The 22,952-nt window shown below is 38.7% G+C and overlaps 1 protein-coding gene across 4 annotated transcripts in view; it reads left to right on the top strand.

The window, feature by feature from the left end:
• The window catches only part of TCAIM (T cell activation inhibitor, mitochondrial), a 59,483-nt gene that overhangs the window by 10,647 nt on the left and 25,884 nt on the right, over positions 1-22,952 (top strand). For all 4 annotated transcript variants that reach the window (XM_039230402.1, XM_039230404.1, XM_039230403.1 and 1 more), the window contains exons 2-5: positions 522-597; positions 4,591-4,726; positions 10,154-10,307; positions 15,954-16,206. In XM_039230402.1, coding sequence (XP_039086333.1) covers positions 569-597; positions 4,591-4,726; positions 10,154-10,307; positions 15,954-16,206 — 572 coding nt within the window. In that variant the 5' untranslated portion in view covers positions 522-568. The remainder of the gene's footprint in view (positions 1-521; positions 598-4,590; positions 4,727-10,153; positions 10,308-15,953; positions 16,207-22,952) is intronic.

Genomic DNA, 22,952 nt, shown 5'->3' with positions numbered 1-22,952 from the left:
ACATCGTCTTTATCCATTCACCACTTGATGGACATTTGGGCTCTCTCCATAGTTTGGCTATTTTTAATAATGCTACTATAAAACATCAGGTGCATGTACCCCTTTGAATCTGTATTTTTGTATCTTTTGGGTAAATATCTAATAGTATGATTGCTCGATCATAGGGTCGTTCTATTTTTAACTTTTTGAGGAACCTCTAATATCCATAAAACAACTTACTAGAGTTTTTATTGGGATTGCACTGAATCTGTTGATTTAATCTATTCTCCTATAGCTCAAGTTGGAAAGTACTGACATCTTGACAATATTGAGTCTTCCTATCCATGTACATGGGACGTCTGTTTATTTAATTCTTCTTTGATTTTATCATCAGTTTGATAGTTTTACTCATATAGATCTTGTACATATTTTGTTAGTTTATAGGTAAGCATTTCATTTTGGGAGTGGGATGTTAATGTAAGTGGTAATCTTTTAATATCAAATTCCATTTGTTCATTACTTGTATCTGCTTAACTTTTTAGGTGATTAATGGATGGCTGGGAATTGACGTATATATATACATTCAGAAATGTTTTGCCACCTGAGACCTGTGAGAAGGTAAGCTGTGTGGTCCAATCTGTAAATAGTGTGGGTAGGGAAATATGTTACGCATTTGGATAATTTTAATTTATTGTTATTTTTCAAATTCTAAAATTATGTTATGAAGGAGGGCTGAAACAAAAAAAAAAGAAGAAGGAAAGTTCATATGAACATCCAGATCCTCCAAAAGTTCATTCAGGGCAGAAGCAAAAAAAAAAAAAAAATCCTATGTTTCAGAATAGTTCAGTGTGAAAATTTTAAGAGAAAAAAAGATAAAGATTGTCCTTAGCATAGTTTTTGATGTGTTGCTCTCAAGTCTATGCTATCATATGGAAAACCACTTTAAATTGTATAGTAAGGTCATTTGATTACTGTATTTGCTATTAATGATATATAATCTAAATCCTACTTCAAAAAAGGATTTGGGGCACCTGGGTGGCTCAGTCACTTAAGTGTCCAACTTCATCTCAGGTCATGATCTCACGATTCGTGGATTCGAGCCCCAGGTCAGACTCTCTGCTGAATGCTTGCTCAGAGCCTGGAGCATGCTTTGGATTCTCTGTCTCCTCTCTCTGCCCCTCCCTGCTCACTCTCTGTCTTACTCCCTCTCTCAAAAATAAATAAATGTTAAAAAAAATTTTTTTAAAGATTTAAGGAGTTCAATTATATGAATTTAATTGACATTTTATAATAGACTTAAATAGTATAATTGAAAGAGATCAGAAGCCCTATAGGGAAAAAGAAAATTATATTAAAAAGTAGAACTGACTAGGGGCCCCTGGGTATCTCAGTTGGTTAAGCATCCAACTTCAGCTCAGGTCATGATCTCGTAGTCCTTGAGTTTGAGTCCCACGTTGGGCTCCATGCTGACAGCTCAGAACCTGGAGCCTGTTTCGGATTCTGTGTCTCCCTCTCTCTCTGCTCCTCCCCTGCTCTCGCTCTCTCTGTCTCTCTCTGTTTCACTCTCTCAAAAATAAATAAACATTTTAAAAAATTTAAAAGATTAAAAACAATAATGCTTGTGCCAGACCCTGGCTGTGGCGGCCATAAGATACCACTGAGCTCCCTGGGCTCTCCAGGTCCACCAAAGGATTCGCCCCAGAGCCACACTTCCCGGGCTGTCTGTGACCAGGCAGAGCAGGACTTTGTATTCCTGGCCTGCCTGACCTTCCTGGAGCCGTACTGCAGCCTGCCCTCCTGCCCTGCCCTGCCCACCCCCACAGGTGTCAGACCTGAATCGTGGTCTGAAAGTTCTCCCTACCCTCTCCTCCCGTTGCCCGTACTTCTCCCGCACATCTAAGCGTGTCTTGGCTTCCGCTTTTTAGCAGATGCCAGCTAACATACCTAACAACAGCAAGTATTCATGTAAAACGTGTTTACAGTGCACGATAGTGAGGAGGACTGGTGTGGGTGGAGGAAGAGAACAAACAGAAACGTCACTTACGCTATGGTCTTCCAAGTATGCCGGGCACGCAGTTTCCGTTTTAAGAGTTTAGAAGGAGAGACTGTTTATAGCGAGGGTGCTAACGGGAAGTATCTGGGGGAAATGGGCGTCTTGCCTTCTAACACTTAGTACTTACACAGTAATTGTCTTGTGAGTGAGTACTGTGTGGGGAGATGGAACTAAGCACAGAGAGTGTGTGTCGGTTGTAGAAACCATGCAGAAGAAAGGGAAGGAGAAAGGTCACTGAGGGCTGACCTGAGGGTGTCTGAAGGAGTGGTAGGAGGTCACGTTGGAAAGACAGATTGGAAGGGTTACAAAGGACTTGCGGTACGAGACTAGGATTGGAGTTGATTCAGCAGCAGTTGAAACACCAGCAAAAGTGGGGAATCCAGTGGTAGTGGGATGTCAGGAAAACGGACCTGTGTGCGCCGTGGTAGGGGTAAGACTGGGAGGCAGGTGGACTGTGAAGGTGTGCCGTCCAGCCGGGGGGTGACAAATGGGGACGGAGAGAGTGGGAGGAAGGAGTGGCTTCCAGGGACACTGTAAAGTGAGAAGAAATAACTGACTCCCAGACCACCCAAAAGCAGGGTGGGTGTGGGAAGTGCTGGGCAGAGCTGCAGCTGTGGGTTTGCGCTTGGGCAGCACTGAGAGCAGTGGTTCCCCAGTGACAGAAATAAGACAATCCTGGATTCAGCTGCTTCCTTGAGTTCTGTATCCAGGCTGAGATTAGAAGGAAAACAGAGACCTCTACTCCTTTTTTTACGCACAAAATTTTACAGGCCGATAGGATAGCTAAGTGTGTGTCAAACACTTGGAAATGAGAACTGAAGTGGGGGATAAGCGGAGCCGTCACTAATGTTTACTTACGCTGCCTCACTCTGAGGACCTGGGTACCTGCTTTACTGTTTCCTTTATTGTTCAGGCCCCTGTCGTAGCCCTTCCTACCCAAGCCTACGTGTACTGACGTTGTAAAAGGGTCAAATACGTGCAAAAAACAAAACCAGACCAAAGGTAATCTGAAAATATGTTGGTGGTCTCCAGATTGTTACAAAAAATCTCCGTAAATGATCCTGTAATCTCTCTTTTTAAAAACATAAGGGGCGCCTGGGTGGCTTAGTCGGTTAAGCGTCCGACTTTCGCTTAGGTCATGATCTCGCGGTTCATGGGTTCGAGCCCCACGTCGGGCTCTGTGCTGACTGCCAGCTCAGAGCCTGGAGCCTATTTCAGAGTCTGTGTCTTGCTCTCTCTCTGACCCTCCCCTGCTCACTCTGTCTCTCTCTCTCTCTCTCTCCTAGAAATAAATAGAAATATTTTTTACAAAAACATAAACCGGGGTGCCTGGGTGTCTCAGTCAGTTAAGCGTCCGACTTCAGCTCAGGTCATGATCTCATGGTTCATGGGTTCAAGCCCCACATCTAGCTCTGTGCTGACAACTAGCTTAGAGCCTGGAGCCTGTTCGGATTCTGTGTCTCCCTCTCTTTCTGCCCCTCCCCTGTTCACTCTGTCTCTCTCTCTCTCTCAGAAATAAATAAAACATTTTTTAAAAAATGTTTAAAAAAATATAAAACCTTTGCATAGATTCAGTCATGTATGAGATCCACTCATGCTCAACTATGTATGAAGTAATGCATTATGACAAAAATGCGCCTAATAATTTAGATTCCTTTATAGACCTGTTATAGAATGGAAAAGGGAAAATTATATAACATTCAAAAATAGATGTTATGGGATTTCTTCCCCAAAACTGCAAATAATTTCATTTGTATTTAAAACTGCACTTAAAAATACACTCCTAGGTGAGTTAGGCCAGAATCTAAGAATGAGAATGTTAAGCTCTCCACCTAGAGTAATTTTAGCATGCTAGCAATGAGGAAGTGAACTAAGGGACATCTTGTATCACTTTTTAAGCATTATAATTTTCAAAATGTTTTTCACTGTAAAGATTGTATTATTGAATATTGAGATTTTTTTTGATCTGAAGAAAAAAATGTTATAGAAAATTGTCATCATGTGTTGTAATGACATTTAGTATTTCAAAATAGGCTTTGAGAGAACATTTTATTATTATTAATTAATATTTTTCATTTGCACGAGATTTAAAATCACTGTTTTTAGAAGCCACATGGTACTCGCTGCTCGTTAAAACTTTAATATATTTCTTCTTATTATTATTATTCTTTATTTTTTAATTTCTTTTTAATTGAAGTATAATTGACACACAGTTTCCTTAGTTTCAGGTGTACATCATGATTCAGTATTTTTATACATTAGTAAGTGATCTCCATGGTAAACATAGTTATCATCTGTCAACGTGCAAAGTTGTTATGATATTATTGACTGTATTCCCTATGCTATATATTATATCCCCACAACCTATTTATTTCACACCTGGACATTTGCTTGTTAAAACTTTTATGTATTTCAGAAAACCACAGTTTTGGTTACTATCTTGTTTCTATGGTATTTTCCATACATAATAGTGTTAATGTTATTGTCGCTTTATGCACTGGGGATCTGTGTGTTTGTGTCAGCTCCTTGGTAACTAATAAATCGGAATCTTTTTAAAGGTTATGTCTAGAGAAGAGATTTCCACACTGGTTGCTCTACTCAAGAGCTTTATCGGGAGCTGAAGCGGTCAATGCCTTGAGGCCATTCTATTTTGCAGTACATCCAGATTTCTTTGGACAACACCCCAGAGAGAGGGTAAACATTCATTTATTTATTTAACCTTTAGTCCACATTTCAGTTTATTAATTTTTGACACAATATAATACAGAGTTCTATAAATTTGGATTGTTTTGTCATGGTGATAAAGTCAGTGTTTTGAATTAACTTGAAATATATATACTGAAAATTGAAAATATAGCTGTTGGTTTTTTATGAAATCTGAGGGAATGGAAAATATAATATATATACATTGGCTTCTGCCCCCAGTTCCTGGCACAAAGCTCTGAAAACCCTTGTAAATTCCTAAGCTGTAGCAGCACCACAAGCATCTTTTGTTCTGATGACGTGACCTTGGGTGGCCCCTGGAGGGGGCTGGTCCCCAGAAAGACCAAGGCATGATTAGAAGCTTGGAATTTTCAGCCCCAAACCTCACCCTCCAGAGCAGAGAGAAGGGCTGGAAATAGAGTTAAAAACTGATCATGCCTATCTAAGGAAGCCTCCATCAGATTCTAGTAGTATGGGGTGCAGACAGCTTCCAGGTGGGTAAACACATCTACACTAGAGGGTAGTGCTCCCCAACTCTGCGCAGACAAAGGTTCTTGTGCTTGGGACCCTGGGTATCTCTTCACCTGGCTATTTGGATCCCTTACATTCTTTAATGTGGTAAACATGAGTAAGTGTTTCCCTGAGTTCTGTGAGCAGCTCTAGCAAATTGATAGAACCTAAGGAGCGGGGCTGCTGCAAACAGCTGGTTGGTCAGAAGCACAGGCAATAACAGGTGCGACTGGCATCTGACGTATGTGTAGGGGTGGAGGGAGAGGACAGTCTTGTGGGACTGAACCCTTAACCTGCGGGATCTGATGCTGTCTCTGGATGAATAATGTCACAATCGAGTTAAATTGTAGGGCACCCAGCTGGGTGTCACAGAGAATTACTTATTGTGGAGAAAAGCCTCCATCCATTTGGTGACCAGAAGTGTCAGAAGTGAAGTGTTTTGTGTGAATGATAAAGGAGACACACAGGAGCTAGACTGTTTTTCCCTTATATGAAAGCTGTGATTTTTAATCAAGGCTATAAAGCTATCATGGAAACTCTATACACTATTAGTAATGTTTTCTGACCAGTTTTTAGAGTAAAATTGAGTGTTAGAAAATATCAGTCTTCTATGGTCCATCCTTTTGTTAAGGATAGTTACGGGGGTGGGGGGTGCCTGGATGGCTCAGTTGACCATCCAACTCTTGATTTTGGCTCAGGTCATGATCTCAGGGTCGCAGGATTGAGCCCTGTGTTGGGCTCTCACCGAGCATGGAACCTGGTAAAGATTCTCTCTCTCCTTCTGCCCCTCTCCTTGCTCACACTCTCTCTCAGATAAATTTTTAAAAAATTTTTTTAATAAAAACTAAAATGTAAAACAAAAAAAAAGGATGGTTATAAGGAAAGTTTTTTTAGTCCCCTATATGGTTTTCCTTCCTGTTGCATGCCACTGATTCAGATCCCTACAGCTTCACTCATTGTATGTTGCAGGAATGTAAACTGATATGAAAAGTAACTTACAATAAACTTAGTGAGGAGGATTACTATTTTTTAACCTTAGATAGGAATTATTTCATTGGTTCTGCTTATCTTCCTTAACATTAATACCTGGTTTAACATGAAAAGGAATTTAAAACTCTTGAAAATCTAGAACATTATTATATAATTTTTTTCTACTTGTGGAAAAAACTAATTTTGCTTCTTTGCTCTAGGAAAATATTCTGCTTGTGATATTTGATACCTATGTTGGCTACTCAAGGTCACACCCTTTCTAAGTAATTAGTAAAATGAATCAAGTGAAAAATAGTCATTACCTTGGGGATGCTAATTACTTCAAGTTTTTAAACCCAGCACGTATGGAAAAATTAAGCCTAGTAGTTGATGGATGTTTTCCCTCCTCTACTGTAGCAGGACCCTCGCACAGAGAGTCATGACACTGAGGCTTTTCTTTCCAGGAAGCAACTTTATTCCTGCCAGCACCACTGAGTTGGGTTCGTACCCAAAGAACTGAGTCCTGGATGCCATGTGATGTAGTTATTTATTTATTTATTTATTTTTACTTCTCTGTCTCTCATATAGTAACACACAAACATGCAGTCTGATTAAGTGCTCTCATGTTAAGGTCATGGAGGATATTGTCACATACATGTATAGTCAGGTTGCCTTGAGGTTTTTTTTTTTCCTTTCCTAAGGGAGGGGACCCACCCATACTATGAATGTACCTTTTCTTTTCATTGAAACTTCTGTGTGCTCTAAAAGGTGAACTCCGGCAGGCTTAGGTTGCTAAACTCTGCCCATTCCAAAGAAATGCCTGGCTTTGGTCTTGGCCCTTGGCTGCCTCCTAGGAGATATGCTCTGAGCCCTTAGAATATCCTGCCTGCTGGGAATCTTTCGTATGCGTGCGGTCTAGGGCCGTGCTAGTTATTCTGTGCTAAAAATGGGCTTTATGTTGAATGCCTGTTTTCGTAAGTCCAAGGCCCTCTGGGTGTGCTGGAGACTTTGAATAGCTAAAGTCAGTGACACGCACTACCTGCCTGTATGACTGAACCCAGTAAAATGCAAGACACCAAAGCTTGGCTGAGCCTCTTCAGTTGGCAACACTTCTCATGCTTTGTCACATACTGTCGCTGGGGAGTTAACACTAGCTGTACAAATCCACCATGAGAAGACAGCTGGAGCTTTGAACTTGGTCTCTCCTGGACTCCACCATATATGCCTTTCCCCTTTTCTGAGTTTAATCTGTATCCTTTTGCTGTAATAAACCATAACCATAAGTATAACAGTTTCTCTTTTTTTCTTTTAATGTTTATTTTTTGAGAGAGAGAGCACACGCATGTGAGCCACAGAGAGAGGAAGAGAGAGAGAATCCCAAGCAGGTTCCATGCTTGTCAGCTCAGAGCCCAGCACAGGGCTTGATCTCACAAACCATGAGATCATGATCTGAGCTAAAATCAAGAGTCGGATGATTTACTGGCTGAGCCACCTGGGTGCCCCAAACGGCTTTTCTGACTTCTATAAATCAAACCTGAGAGGGTCATGGATAGCTCCAACATAGTATTCCTGAAATGTGATTGTTTGGTAAATTAATATAGCTGACCCTTGAACAATGCAGGGGTTGGGGCAGCAACTCCCTGCATATTCCAAAATCTGTATATAACTTTTGACTCCCCAAAAACTTAACTACTGATAGCCTACTGTTGACCAGATGTCTTACCAATAATATAAACAATTAACACATATTTTACATGTTATGTGTATTATATACTAAATTCTTAAAAATAAGCTAGAGATTATGGAAACCAACTTGACAATAAACTATTTAAAAAAATAAGCTAGAGAAAAGAAAATGTTATTAAATCATGAGGAAGAGGGGTGCCTGGGTGGCTCAGTCAGTTGCACTGAGACTTCAGAGCCCACTTCAGATCCACCTTCTCCCTTTCTCTCTGTCCCTCCCCCTCTTGTGCCCTCTCTCAAAAATACTATTTTTTTAAAAAGGAAATTATAAGAGAAAATACATTTACAGTACTGTATTTATCAAAAAAAAAAGTCCACCCATAAGTGAGCCTCTGCAGCTCAAATCCATGTGGTTCAAGAGTCAACCATATTTTCATTTACTCTTTCACTTGTATTTGAGTCCCTCCCCTGTGCCAGGCCTAGGATCCCAGGTTTTTACTAGGGCTCGGTCACATAGATGCGGCGTGTCCTTTCCTTTCTTGTTGAAGCTTCTCCTTTCATGAGATTCTCCCAGGCAGCCACCCCGCTTCCTTCCCAGCACTCTCTTCCGTGCCCTGCCGTAGTGCTTCTGCGTGTGACCCCATCCCTCACATATTAAACAACTAGCACCAAGAGGCAGTTCACCCTTGCTGGCACCACACATGCAGTCTGATCTCCTCTGCTCTTGTGCAGGACACCCTGTCCCTTTTCTAGGGAAGCCATCTAGTCAGCAGCAGGCCAGGGTCTCAAAGTGAAGCAGTTATTGTTAATCCTCTTCATTTTATTTTTTTTTTAATGTTTTATTTGTTTCTGAGATACAGAGAGAGACTGCATGAGCAGGGAAAGGTCAGAGAGAGAGGGAGACATGGAATCAGAAGCAGGCTCCAGGCTCTGAGCTGTCAGCACAGAGCCCGACGCGGGGCTCAAACCCACGAGCCGTGAGATCATGACCTGAGCCTAAGTCCGCCCAACCAACTGAGCCACCCAGGCGCCCCAATCCTCTTCATTTTAACTCCATTTTAAAATCTACAAAACATTTCTAGGTTTCAGAAAGCAAAACTAAATTCAAAGCGGACTCAGAAGTCTCACTCCTGTGCCTGTTTCCTTTATCTCATTCCTATTAACTTCCTGTAGACCACCATTTTTCTTAGTTTCTGGGTTGTTCTGTCTGTTTCTTTTTGGCAAAAATAAAAACTTGTAGCAAAACATGATTATGAAGATTTAGTCTTAGCAGGAAACGTACCTTAGCCCACTGGACTGCCACAGCTAAGAACAGCATGTTATAATAAAATTAAACAGACAGAGAGGGGTGCCTGGGTGGCTCAGTTGGTTAGGTGTCTGACTCTTGATTTCGGCTCAGGTCATGATCTCACAGTTCATGAGTTTGAGCCCCCCATCGGGCTCTGTACTGACAGCATGGAACCTACTTGGGATTCTTTCTTCCCTCCCCTGTCTCTGCCCCTCCCCTGCTCACAAGCTCGCTCTCTCTCAAAAAAAAAAAAAAAAAATCAAACAAAAATAAACCATTCCTAATTTCAGAATTGACAATGCATCTGAGAAGAAACCTATAGTGATAAGAAGCATGGTTAGTATTTATGCCATTCTGTAGAGCTGTTCCTTCACAAAAGGATGTTTCTGTTTTCACTTAATAACCTTGGAAATAATTCCATGTCAGTTCCTAGACTTCTACACCGCATTCTTTCTCTCCCTTCTTTTTAGCTGTATAGTAGTACTCTATTGAATGAATGTACTAAAATGCAACCAATCTCCTCCAGGTGGTCATCTTAAGAGCCCTTTACAGAGAGAAATAACTTGAAAATATTTTCTCTCAAGTAGCTTATTTATATATAAATTGCTCTGGGGGGGGGGGTTGTGATATTTTTAAGTTTCTTAATTTTCATGTAATTGGATTGATCAGTCCTGTATCAGCTTGAGACTTAGTCATAGTTAGGCTTTTTCCACACCAATGATATAAAGGAATTCGCTTATGCAATTACTTTTTTTTTCACATTTTAGCCTTAAGGAGTCTGTCTGTTACATGTTACGAGGTGTGGATCCAGTTTTATTCTTCACCAAAGAGCTATGAAATCCCAACATTTTTAACACTAAATTATTTAATACTAATTATATAATACCCTCAATAATGTGTTTAAAGGTCAGGATTAATTGTTTCCTTATTCTATTTTGTGTGTAAATGCCCGTTTGTTTTTTTTCCAGGAAGTCAATGAAAATTCTCTTAAGAGATTAAGTGTCTACTTGGAAAACCTCCAGAAACCAGGCTTCAAGTCTTTGAAACCAACTCAGCTTACATTTTATGTGAGAGAAACAGAGCAGAACGCCTCTGAAGGCCAGGAGCCCTTTAGCACATCCGGTATGTTTTCTCATTTCTAGCCCTTGTGAGCTTCGTGATAAATCTGTTCATTAAATGTGCTGTTGCCAGAATACCTTTGGATTGAAGCCTTGGTCTTAAAAATAATAATAATAATAATAATAATATTTCATTGATTGTTTTCCTAGAATTAAGATTCTATTCCTGGCTAACTGTGTTTGAACAAGCCATTTTTGTGTTTAAACTTTTTTGTATGTAAAACTGAAATGTTCCTATTTGTCCACTTCCTTTTTTTCTTTAATTTTTAAATGTATTTTTTTTTGAGAGAGAGAGAAAGAACACAAGAGGGGGAGGGACACAGAGAGAGGAAGACAGAGAATCTAAAGCAGGCTCCACACTGTCAGCACAAAGCCCACTGTGGGGCTTGAACCCCTGAATCATGAGATCATGACCTGAGCCAAAGTCAGATACTCAACTGAGCCACCCAGGTGCCCCCTTAAAAAAATTTTTTTTGGGGTGCTCCTGGGTGGCTTAGTCGGTTAGGCATTTGACTTCAGCTCAGGTCATGATCTCTGTGAGTTCAAGTCTCTGTCCTGACAGCTCAGAACCTGGAGCCTGCTTCAGATTCCGTGTCTTCCCCTCCCCTGCTCATGCTCTGTCTCTCTCTGTCTCTCAATAATAAATAAAAATATTTAAATTTTTTTTTAATTTTCTAATCTTTTCGTCCACTTCCTATTTCAGTGTTAACTGTTAAACGTGTCTATAACAATTTACATTTTTTAAAGTACAGCCTATAATCCCTTATTTTGTCCTCAAAGTACTCTGAAGTAGGTAGTATTTGCTCAAATAAATTGGTACTGTGCAGGATTTTGCCAGAACTGTGGAGACGGAATATGGATCTTGAACTTAGGCCTTTCAACTCCAGCTTTAGGCTCTTTTTACTTATTTTTTTAAGTGTTATTTATTTATTTTGAAAGAGAGAGCAAGAAGGGGAGGGGCAGAGAGGGGGAGAAAGAGCAAGAATCCCAAGCCAACTCCACGCCGTCAGCATAAGCCTGATGCAGGGCTTGGTCTTTGGAACCAAAAGATCATGACCTGAACTGAATTCAACAAACTGAGCCACACAGGTGCCCTTTGGGTCTTTAAATCAGTCTTAATACACAGCCTTCTTTTAATCCTTTGTTGCTGTTTTAGTCCAGATACAGAAATACTTTAAGGGCAAGTACAGATCTGTATTTTCTCTAAATATAGATCGTTTTGGTGATCCTTGAGGAAATAACTTTATTTTTAGAGTGAACTTTAAAATAATTGTAAGGTTTACCGGGACCTTTCTATGAGTTAAGGTTAAAACAATTAGAAAATGCACTATAATTTTTTTTGAAACAAACTATTATAAAGATCAAGATGTCATCATTTTTGGGACCTAGACTCTCTTTCTTGGTCTGCCAGTGACTAGCTGTGTGACCTCTAGTTCCTCATGACTAAAATGAAAGAGGTGAAGTACTGTGTGTAAGTACTGCAGCATTCGCAGGGAACACACCTGCCGTTTACCTAGGGCTCACAAGGCCCTCGGGCTCCTGCATGGAGTGAGGAGGAAAGTGTAAAGCAGGATATTCATGCTGAAAAGCCACTTCCTACCCAGTCTCTCCAGGAGTGAACATTTGATCTTGTATTTTCTCTTTGTTTTCTTACTCTCTTCATGTTTGAATGTAGGAGATCAGAATCAAATTCCTAGTCTCTTTCTCCGTCTACCTCTGATTTGGGAGTTTTACTTTAAAAAAGACACTATTCTTCCTTATCCAGCGATAAAAAGTCAACTCAGTCCTATTGTGAAAGCACAGCCCTACCGAAGAACGCTGTTAATGATAATAGCAGTAATAGCAGTAATTATGTTTATCACTCTAAATGACACATTTCCGTTTGCAGTTGTAAGTAATCATTATAAACGTGCTGTTCTCAGTCAGCTGAAATACATTCTTTGATAGTGCAAAACCAAGTATTCATAAATCCTCTTTATAGATACACAGTCAGGATTAGGCTAGGAATTGAAAAACCTCATACTTCTGCATAGTTATCTACTTAGAGTTTATGATTTCCCCATGTCAGATAGAATTTGTAAAGGCAGATTAAGCCCTTTACAGTTTTTAAAACAATATTATCACCATTCAGTTTATATTTGTCTGGGTTTGGGCGAGTTGGGCTCATTTTGAAGTCATTGCTGCTTTCACTACAGCCATTAACTGGGTTTATCTTGAATGTTCACCTCACATGGAGTTAAAGAATGAACCAGGTCTACATGGTGCCTGGGTGGCTCAATTGGTTGAGTGCCAACTTTGGCTCAGGTCATGATCTCATGGTTCGTGAGTTCGAGCCCCACGTCGGGCTCTGTGCTGACAGCTCGGAGCCTGGAACCTGACTTCAGACTCTGTGTCTCTGTCTCTCTCTGCCCATCCCCCACTTATGCTCTGTCTCTCAAAAATAAAAATTTTAAAAAGAATGAACCACATCTGTTTGTTAGAGAAGAAGCAAACAGAGAGCAAACTCAGAAACTTGGGAAGTTTCACACAGCAAATTAGGGACAGAGGTGGTACTAGAACTAGTGCCTCCTCATTCTTAGTCTGATGTTGTGATTTATATTTTACGTTATCTATTCCTCTAAAAATTTTGTTAGTAATTATTTTTGCCTCTACCTTTATGACGGAGTCTGGAAATCTGACAAGTATTTAAAAGATTTTGATGTTTTTAACCTTTTTATCTTAATTATAAAATTAAAATCATTGATAATTAAGGTAACAAGGTAAACTGTTTACTATTGATTTTCAGTACTGAAATTAAAGGCCTGAATCATTTCTTTAGCTCTGCATCTTTTTCGTGGCCTATGAGGAAATAAACTTCATTAAAGCAAGAGGAAGAGTTACTAGGAGCTTTCTGTGAGTTAATGCTAAAACAAGTAAGGGGTGCCTGAGGGGCTCAGTGGCCAAATGTCCAACTCTAGATTTCGGCTCAGGTTATGTTCTCAAAGTTGGTGAGATCAAGCCCTGCATTGGCATCAGGCTCTGCACTGACAGCCTGATCCTGCTTGGGATTCTTTCTCCCTTTTTCCTTTCCCTCTTTCTTTCCGTCTCTCTCTCTCTCTCTCAAAAGAAATACTTTTGAGAAAAATAAACTTTTATAAAGTTTTCTCTTTTGAGAAAAATAAACTTTTATAAAAAAGCTAAAACAAGTCAACAGTGACTAAGTAGCAACAAAAGTCCTCTGCTTTTTTTTTTTTTTTAATGTTTATTTTTGAGAGAGAGAGAGACAGTCTGAGCAGGGGAAGGGATAGAAAGAGAGGGAGACACAGACTCTGAAGCAGGCTGCAGACTCTGAGCTGTCAGCACAGAGCCCAGTGTGGGGCTCGAACCTACAAACCATGAGATCATGGCCTGAGCTGAAGTCAGACGCTTAACCTACTGAGCCACTCAGGCACCCCAGGAAATACTAGATACAAATAGCTAACAAACATTAAAATGTATAGCTTCTGTAGTCCAAACTAAACTAATTATGTGCTGTTTTCAGATTAAAGCATATGTGCAGTCTGATATAGGCATTCCTCACTATAGCAGTCCTTACATTGCAATAAATAATTGATGGGACTGATAAGATAGAAACTGAGATTTATTCCTGACAAGTCTTCTGAGGATCTGTTCCTTGACTGAGCTCTTCCTTCCCTCAGATGCAGGAATTAAGGACTTTATTCTTTACTAACGAGAACAACTCTCCTGCCAGTATTTCTCACTTTACATTCAAATGATTGAACTAAAAACTTCTTAGTTTGCATGTCCTGGGTTCCTTAAGTCTGTGTGTCAAGAAAAGCATGTATCTCTGAGAATGACTGAAACTCTAGTATCTGCCATCAGTGGCCATAATAAGAAAATACATTTCAGCTTTATATGAAAAGTGAACAATTAAAAAAAATTTTTGTGTCCATCAGTTTCAGAAGTGTTAAATAAAAATTGCACTACCTCCATTATATGGACTGGTATATATAGCTGCTAAAAAGAATAAGTTAATCTATACATACAGACATTGGTTAAGTAACAAAAGCAAGTTCAGAGTAATATATCTAGATTGTTGCTATTTCTGTATTAAAAAGAAACAATTCAAACTACATATATGTGTTTGTGTAAACAACTATGAGTATATATCACAGGTAATATACACACATAAGCACATAGAAAAGGTCTAGGCAGTGCTGTCCAGGAGAATTCTCTGTAATGCCTTCAGTGTTCTGTATGTGCACTAATATGGCAGGCACTAGTCCCATGTGACTGTTGAAATGTGGTTAATGTGACCAGGAACTGCATTTTAATTTTATTTTATTTTGATTAATTTAATTATAAACTGTCTTATAGGGTTAGGAGCTACCGTATTAGACAGTGCAGGTTAACTAGGGGTGCCTGGGTGGCTCAGTTGGTTAGACGTCTGACTTCAGCTCAGGTCATGATCTCACGGCCCGTGAGTTCGAGCCCCACGTCAGGCTCCGTGCTGATGGTTCAGAGCCTAGAGTCTACTTCAGATTCTGTGTCTTCCTATCTCTCTATGCCTCTCCTCTGCTCATGCTCTCTCTCTGTCTAAAAAATAAAAAATAAATAAACATAAAAAAAAATGGTTAAGTCTAGTAAAGATGTGAGGCTATATGCCTGTTAACAGACTTTAATTTTACTGTATGTATCTGTAATTTCACAGTGAGGATGTACTTATAAAATAATTGTATAATTTTCAAGTCTAAAAATACTTTAAAAAAAAAAAAGAACAAAGAGTCAGTGTTAGGGTGGTATAATGGAGAAGAAAATGCTGGGCTTGGAGTCAACTCAGATTTAAGCCCTTTCTCTGTTTTCCAAACCTCCTTGAACCAGATTTCTTCACATTTGAAGAAAGATAATAGTGACACAGTTGGTGATGATGTTGAGAAGTTACATAAATTCAGCTAGAACCATGCCTAATCCCCCCCAGTAATGAAGAAAAGAAAAAATAGAGATTTCCTATTGCAGATGTAACATGTTAGATTACTGACCTTATCTCACTGACGACCCAAAATCAAAGTCAGATGGTAAAGCATTAACTTTTACACAATTAGGGAATTTTACATCACTTCCAAAAATATTGAGTTACTAGGTAGTCAAGTGGACAGGTAGGAAGATGGCCTCCTGTACTCAGAAAATTCGAGACAGGTTTCTGTCACCCCTGTATATAGACCACTCCCATTTGAACCGTTGTCACAGTAAAACCTCCCCATTCTTCCATCTCTCCTCCTTTGTCTTAGTGCTAGAAAACATCTTTCATGGATACTTGCTCATAGGAGAGCTTTTCCGTTCTAGACTGTAGAGGCCATATTTATGGGCAGCATTGAAAATATTCTGAATCCCCTCCTTGGGCTGGAATGAGTTTGGTCTCTAGTGCCAAACTAGAAAGAGAACTGACAGGAATTCATGAAGGTAAAGATACTATGGTAAAGTTTCAGAGAAGAGTAGTTTTCCATTTACAGAAATGTACAAAATGTACATCCATTTTGCCAGTAGGATGGATTTTAAGCAGTGATCAAATGTTTTAAAAGGTTCTGATTTTATTAATGTTGCATGAAAAATTATTTTTAAATAAAATGAATAATCATCTGTATTAATTGTTTGGGGGAATTATATTCTCTAGGATTTCGAGCAGTCAAATTTACTTTGCACACCAGAGATCTGCTAAGCACAGTATTGTATATTCTCAACTCCTGCAGTTTATCTGTTGAACATATCCAAAGCTTGAATTCTAATGTGTATTCCCAGCCTCTCAAAGAGGCTAAAAGGATGTCTGACAGGCCCATCAAGTGGGACAAGTCTTATTACTACTTTACTGGATTCAAGGACCCTCATGAAGACCTTGAACAAGTCTCAAGAATGGAAACAACCCTCACGTATGTAAAAGTTCTTATTTAATTAAACTTATTTGTAGTTCATGTTTAAAGTTACAGTCTAATTTTTCAGGAAAAATAATTCTGTGAATATAGTTAACCCAGTGACCAATATGAAAAAGATAGTTCACACTTCTTAAAGTGGCCAGAATACTTCCAAATGTATTTAATTTGTGGTCTTTTGATGCCAAACAAATGCAGGAAGTTGTTTTAAATTTTAAAAATTCTACTCCTCACAGTTACCCCTGGTATATGGAGAAAGGATATATATATCTAAGACTATAAAAAAAGATTAGGAGGTGCCTGGGTGGCTTAGCTGGTTAAGTGTCCTACTTCAGCTCAGGTCATGATCTCACAGTTCGTGGGTTCGAGCCCTGCGTCAGGCTCTGTGCTGACAGCTAGCTCAGAGCCTGGAGCCTGTCTTCGGATTCTATATCTCTCTCTCTCTCTCTCTGACCCTCCCCTGCTGGCGCTGTCTCTCTCTGACTCTCAAATAAAAAACATTAAAAAAAATTTTTTTTTAAATATTAGGCTTCTTCATGTAAGCATTTCTAGTTTCTTCACATGGTTTAGGAGTAATGTTCTTTAGTTTAATAGTCCATACATAATAAAAATGCATGGAGACTCTCAGCTATAAAATAAACTAGTCCTAGTGATGTAAAATACAGCATGGGCACTATGGTCAATAATACTGTATCGTGTATTTGAAAGTTGCCAAAAGAGTAGATCTTCAGGTTTTCATCACATGAAAAACAGTTTATAACTATGTATGGTGATGGCCATTACCTAGACTTAAGTAAGTGTAAGTGTAATATATGCTAATTAGTATAATATACACTAATATCATTATGCTATATACATAAAACTAATGTTATATGTCACTTATCTAATTTTTTTTAATATTTCATCTGGAATGTATTAAGAAAGAATAACTTTTAGTTATAAAAACCATGTATGAAATATTTCTCTGTAATTTATCTTGTTTATAAAGTCACCGTTAATGTTTTTTAAGTAAGTCTTTTGTGGACTCCATAAAGACCAGCAATATTCTGCTCCAGTGGTTGTACCTAAAGATTCCACGCCTTACCAGAGGATTCTCCTTCTCACAACATGGTAGATTATCCTTAATCTTCCACTGGCAGAGCACTTGCCTTGTAGATGACCTGTCCCATTAGCTAATTAGATTCCAAGCAAGGCTGAAGAGACAAGTAGCAGAGTCTGGTACAAAGGGAGACAAGTATCTGCCTGAAGACATATCTGTACATGTCTGTGGTGAAGGGGTGTCTCCGATCTGTCTGTATGTGTAGCTAATAGGTATATCACCTCCCTAAATATGTGGATTTTAATTGTTCAGATTTTCTTTGTAAATAAAACCAAGATGAAAATGTGGCTATGGGATGTTACTTTAATGATAGACCAGCAGTAATGAAGATAGTAAGAAGTAGGGATAAGAAAAAAAAATGAGCAGTCATGGTAGGATATAAAGTGTTGATTTAGAATAAAAAGTTTAAAAAAATAAAAGAGATGATTGAAGGTGAATTGTGTGCAGAGGTTACAATGGAAGTCAAGTAGATTGATGTGCCCTTGAGCCGCTTCAAGCCCCTTTGAGCCCCTTCAAACCAGTCTTGACCTTCTCCCAAAAACAGATAATTGCCCACTTTGAAGGAATTGTAGAGAGGGCTGGTTTTATGTTAGTTTTTCCCAGTAAGGATTCCAGGAGATTTTATCCTAAAAGCCAGAATGGTATCTGTATCAATTTTTGCTTCAATTATTAATGTTTTTAATTAGTAGTTATTTTAAAAATAATTACAAAATTGTTGAACCATTTTAAAGCTTTCAACTCATGAATTGAGTGACACTGCTTGATAAGATTTAGGGTACCTATAACTCAGCCAAAACTTCTTGACCACCATGGTCATTTTGGCCATCTTCAAGTTTTTATTTGTATTCTTGTATTGTTTAATTTCATCTTATATATATGTAAATTGTAGAAAAGGAATCAGAAAGAGCACATGCTAAATTATATGGTCAGAAGGAGCATCAAATTTACATCAAACTGATATTCACTTATTATATTCACCTGATCAAAATCATCTTGGGAAACATGTTAAGATACTTCTAGTATTAAAAAGAGAGGATATAGTAGCAATGTTATTTAGTGTAGACTTTTAATTTTTTCAATAATTTTGTTTTTGTTAAGAAGTACAGGCTGAAATAGTCTCTACTTATTGTGAATAAAACACAAATTATGCAAATAAATCAGTTGGGATTTTTTTAAAATAGAAGAATTATCAGGTCGTAAAAGCTCCATTTAGTCTGTTTTCGTATTACATCTGGTAATTATATTTCATTCCACAAATTTGGGACATGCTGTGTAATTCTGCATTTCTTAACAAACTGTGCTTTATCTTACTTCAAACTCATTTTACTATATAACCATATAAAAAGAGTAAAATTAAATTTTTAATACCTCAGGAGTTTTCTTTAATTATATACTGTACTAGGAATTTACCAGTATCAAAAAGATTAGGAAATGCCACTCCATGCTGTAGATTTAGTATGTTCATATTTTGAGTATGTTCTCTTGATTATCAAATAGTATTATAACAAAAATGAATTTAATTACATAATTTGTATTTGGAAGGAGCCAACAGGATCCATTTCTGTCTAAACAAAATAATCCCAGGGGCACCTGGACGGCTCAGTCAGTTAAGTGTCCAATTCTTGATTTTGGCTAAGATCGTGATCTCAAGGTTCATGGGTTCGAGCCCCTTATCGGGCTGTGTGCTGACAGTGTAGAACCTGCTTGAGATTCTCACTGTCTCCCTCTCTCTCTACCCCTCTCTCTTTTTCTCTCTCCCTCTCTCTCAAATAAACTTTTAAAACAAAATAATCCCGTATGTAATATCTTTCCCAGTGAGAAAACATAAACTGTAAAAAGACCATTGAAATGCTATTCTAGCAGATCTGGAATGCCAATAAATGTCAGACTTCTGTTTTCTCCATTAATATTTTGCTTATTTATAGGCTAAGTCAGTGCTTTTCAAATTGCAAGTCATAACACAGTTTAGTGATTTGGGACCAGCAAAGTTGCTTTACATTCTTCCTTTTTAACATTTTTTAGGTATATGTTTTCAGTAACTTTAAGTGGTGTTTCTCAAAATACTTTTTTGAGTTATATGTAAACATATGTGTATATGCATATGTGTGTATACTGAGTCTCCATTTAAAATCTCTTACTGTGGGTTGCCATCAGAGAAGTTTGGAAAGCTCTGGTGTAAATGCCATGTAGTTCCATGTAGTTTGAAGCCTAGGAGTTTGAAATTTTTGCCATTTTAACTTTACTGCAATGTGGATCATGGCTGTCCTTTCCATCCTCTTAAATCCATGAAAAACTGAACTTCTCTTGAGTTACTGAAATCTTTTTATCTCAGAAGAATCATTAGCTTAAGAACTAAACCAAATGTCTCTTCAATTTGCAGTCTGATTTTAGACTCAGTACATGATATTCCTGTATTCGTTTTTATATATCACTTCCCTGTGACTTCATTTCATTACCAGCATTTTTTCTCTTTCCCTGCATCTTATAACAATATATGTTTTATATTCATCATTATAAGTATACAGAAATCATTTTTGGAACCAACACAAGGTCTAACAAATTAACTACCGTGAGATACCACTTCATAGCCTAGGATGGTTATAATCAAAAGAAAATAACAAGTATTGGGAAGGATGTAGAAAAAAACATGTCTAATAAAAACTTGTTTATAGCAGCATTATTCATAACAGCCAAAAAGTGGAAATAACCCAAAGGTCCATCAACTGATGAACGGATAAACAAAGTGTGGTATATTCACACAATGAAATAGTATTTGGCCATAAAAACAAATGAAGCACTCATACATGCTACAGTTGGATGAACTTCGAGAACATTATGCTAAGAGAAAGAAGTCATCACAGTGGATCACATACTGCATGATTCCATCCATGCGAAACGTACGGACTTGGCAAATCTGTGACACAGGAAGTAGATTAGTGGTTGCTTGCAGCTAGAGGGGAGTTCTGAAGTAACTGCTAAGAGGTACATGATTTCTTTTTTTTTTTTTTTTTTTTTAGTTTATTTATTTTTAGAGAGAGAGAGCAGGGGAGGAGCAGAGGGAGAATCCCAAGCAGGCTCCGCACTGTCAGCACAGAGCCCCATGCAGGACTCAAGCTCAGGAACCGTAAGATCATAACCTGAGCTGAAATCAAGAGTCAGATGCTTAACCGACTGAGCCACCTAGGCAGTCTGCTACATGATTTCTCATTAGGGTGATGAAAGTGTCCCAAAATTGCTTGTACTGGTGATTGCACAACTCTGAGAACATACACTACATGTATGGTATGTGTGTTACATTTCAATAAAACTTTTATTTATTTTTTAACTTAAATTCCAGTTCACATACAGTGTAATACTAGTTTCAGGGTCCAGTTCACATACAGTGTAATATTAGTTTCAGGGGTACAATTTAGTGATGCAATACTTCCATGCAATGCCCAGCGCCCTCCTTAATCGCCATCAGCTATTTAACAGTCTGGTAACCATATGTTCTGTGTAGTTAGGAGTCTGTTTCTTGGTTTTCTTCTCTCTCTTTTTTTCCCCTATGATAGTTTATTCTGTTTTGTAAATTTCACATATGAGTGGTGTAGTATGGTATTTGTCTTTCTCTGACTTATTTCACTTTCTAGTTCCATCCACATCATTGCAAATGATTTCTGGCTGAATAATCCATTTAAGTTTATTTATGTATTTTGAGAGAGAGAGAGCAATGAGCAGGGGAGGGGCAGAGAGAGAGGATTCCAAACAGGCTCTGCACTGTCAGCTCAGAGCCTGACATGGGGCTTGATCCCACAATCAGTGAGATCATGACCTGAGCAAAAATCAAGAGTCTGATGCTTAACCTACTTAGCCACCCAGGTGTCCCTACACCATGTCGTCGTCGTCGTCTTCTTCTTCTTCTTCTTCTTCTTCTTCTTCTTCTTCTTCTTCTTCTTCTTTTTTAATGTTCATTTTTGAAAGAGAGTGCATGTGGGCAGGAGAGAGGGACACAGAATCTGAAGCACTTCGGGCTCCTAGCTGTCAGCCCAGAGCCCAGTGCAAATCTTGATCTTACGAACTGCAAGATCCTAACGGGCCAAGGTCTGATGCTTAACTTACTGAGCCACCCTGGCTCCCCCCACTACACCATGACTTCTTAATCCATTCATCAGTCGATGGACACTTGGGCTCTTTCCAAAATTTGACTATTGTTGATAATGCTGCTATAAACATCAAGGTGCATGTATCCCTTCAAAAATAAATAAATGTTTTAAAAAATTTTTAATATGGTTTAACTGTATTTTATTATAGAATAAATAGAAGATGGCTCTTTAATTTCAATAATAATTGTTGTGGACTTCTCCCCATTAAAAATCAAGGGTTCAGGGGCGCCTGGGTGGCTTAGTCGGTTAAGCGTCCGACTTTCGCTTAGGTCATGATCTCGCGGTTCGTGGGTTCGAGCCCCGCGTCGGGCTCTGTGCTGACTGCCAGCTCAGAGCCTGGAGCCTGTTTCAGTCTGTGACTCCCTCTCTCTCTGACCCTCCCCTGCTCACGCTGTCTGTCTCTCTCTCTCTCCCTCCTAGAAATAAAAATAAAACATTAAAAAAAAAAATTTTTTTTTAAAAAAATAAAAAAAAATCAAGGGTTCAAATTTTACAAATGACCATGATTGTAAAATTAAGAATTAAATGATTTTTACGGCAAATTCAGGCATTAATTGTCCTTTTTTTTTTTTAATGTTTTTATTTATTTTGTGAGAGAGAGAGAGAGCTCATGAACAGAGGAGGAGCAGAGAGAATCCCAAGTGGGCTCTGTGCTGTCAGCAGGGCAATAGGCAGGGCTTGAACTCACAAACCATGGGATTATGTACTGATCCTAAATTAAGACTCGGATGCTTAGCTGACTGAGCCACCCAGGTTCTCTTAATTGTCCTTTTTTTTTTTTTTAATATTTTTATTTATTTCTAGGAGAGAGAGAGCGTGAGCAGGGGAGGGTCAGAGAGAGAGGGAGTTACAGACTCTGAAATACAGAGCTCCAGGCTCTGAGCTGGCAGTCAGCACAGAGCCCGACACGGGGCTCGAACCCGTGAACCACGAGATCATGACCTAAGCGAAAGTCGGACGCTTAACCGACTAAGCCACCCAGGCACCCCTAATTGTCCTTTTAAATCCATTTAGAGAGTAACATAGAATTCTGTCTCTTAGTTCTAGAGTATGGGCAGTCAGGATAACCATGTGTCTCCATATTGGACAAGAAGGTATACTTTTCTCTTTGCCTTATGGTTTAATTTGCATAGTCAAATGTAGGTTGTTTGGTGATCTCCTGAGATCAAATTGAAAATATCAGGTTTGGATTTAGAACAACATTAGGTAATAGAAGACTCATCTTTCCCTAATGAGGTAATAAGGTAATGGAGGAAATGAAACATTTACAGAAATTATTATACAGACTGTGATTGTATCTCTCAAAAAGAGATACTGAAAAAGTACACTGGCCAGTCATAGGACAGAAGTTAGGGGGAAGGTATGTCCAGACTAGTTCTAAAGTAAAATGTAGCTCTTGACTTACTTCGTTTGTTTTCATAGTTTTTACTTAGGGGAGAGAAAGATCATTCAAAAATGCTTCATGGGAATCTGCATTGCTTTCTCCTAGACCATAGCTGCCTAAA

The sequence above is a fragment of the Hyaena hyaena genome, unplaced genomic scaffold (assembly GCF_003009895.1).
Source record: "Hyaena hyaena isolate Hyena2069 unplaced genomic scaffold, ASM300989v1 scaffold_45, whole genome shotgun sequence".
In the NCBI taxonomy this organism is placed as follows: domain Eukaryota; kingdom Metazoa; phylum Chordata; class Mammalia; order Carnivora; family Hyaenidae; genus Hyaena; species Hyaena hyaena.
The sequence above is the reverse complement of the archived record's forward strand: the minus strand, read 5'-3'. Positions and strand labels throughout refer to the sequence as shown.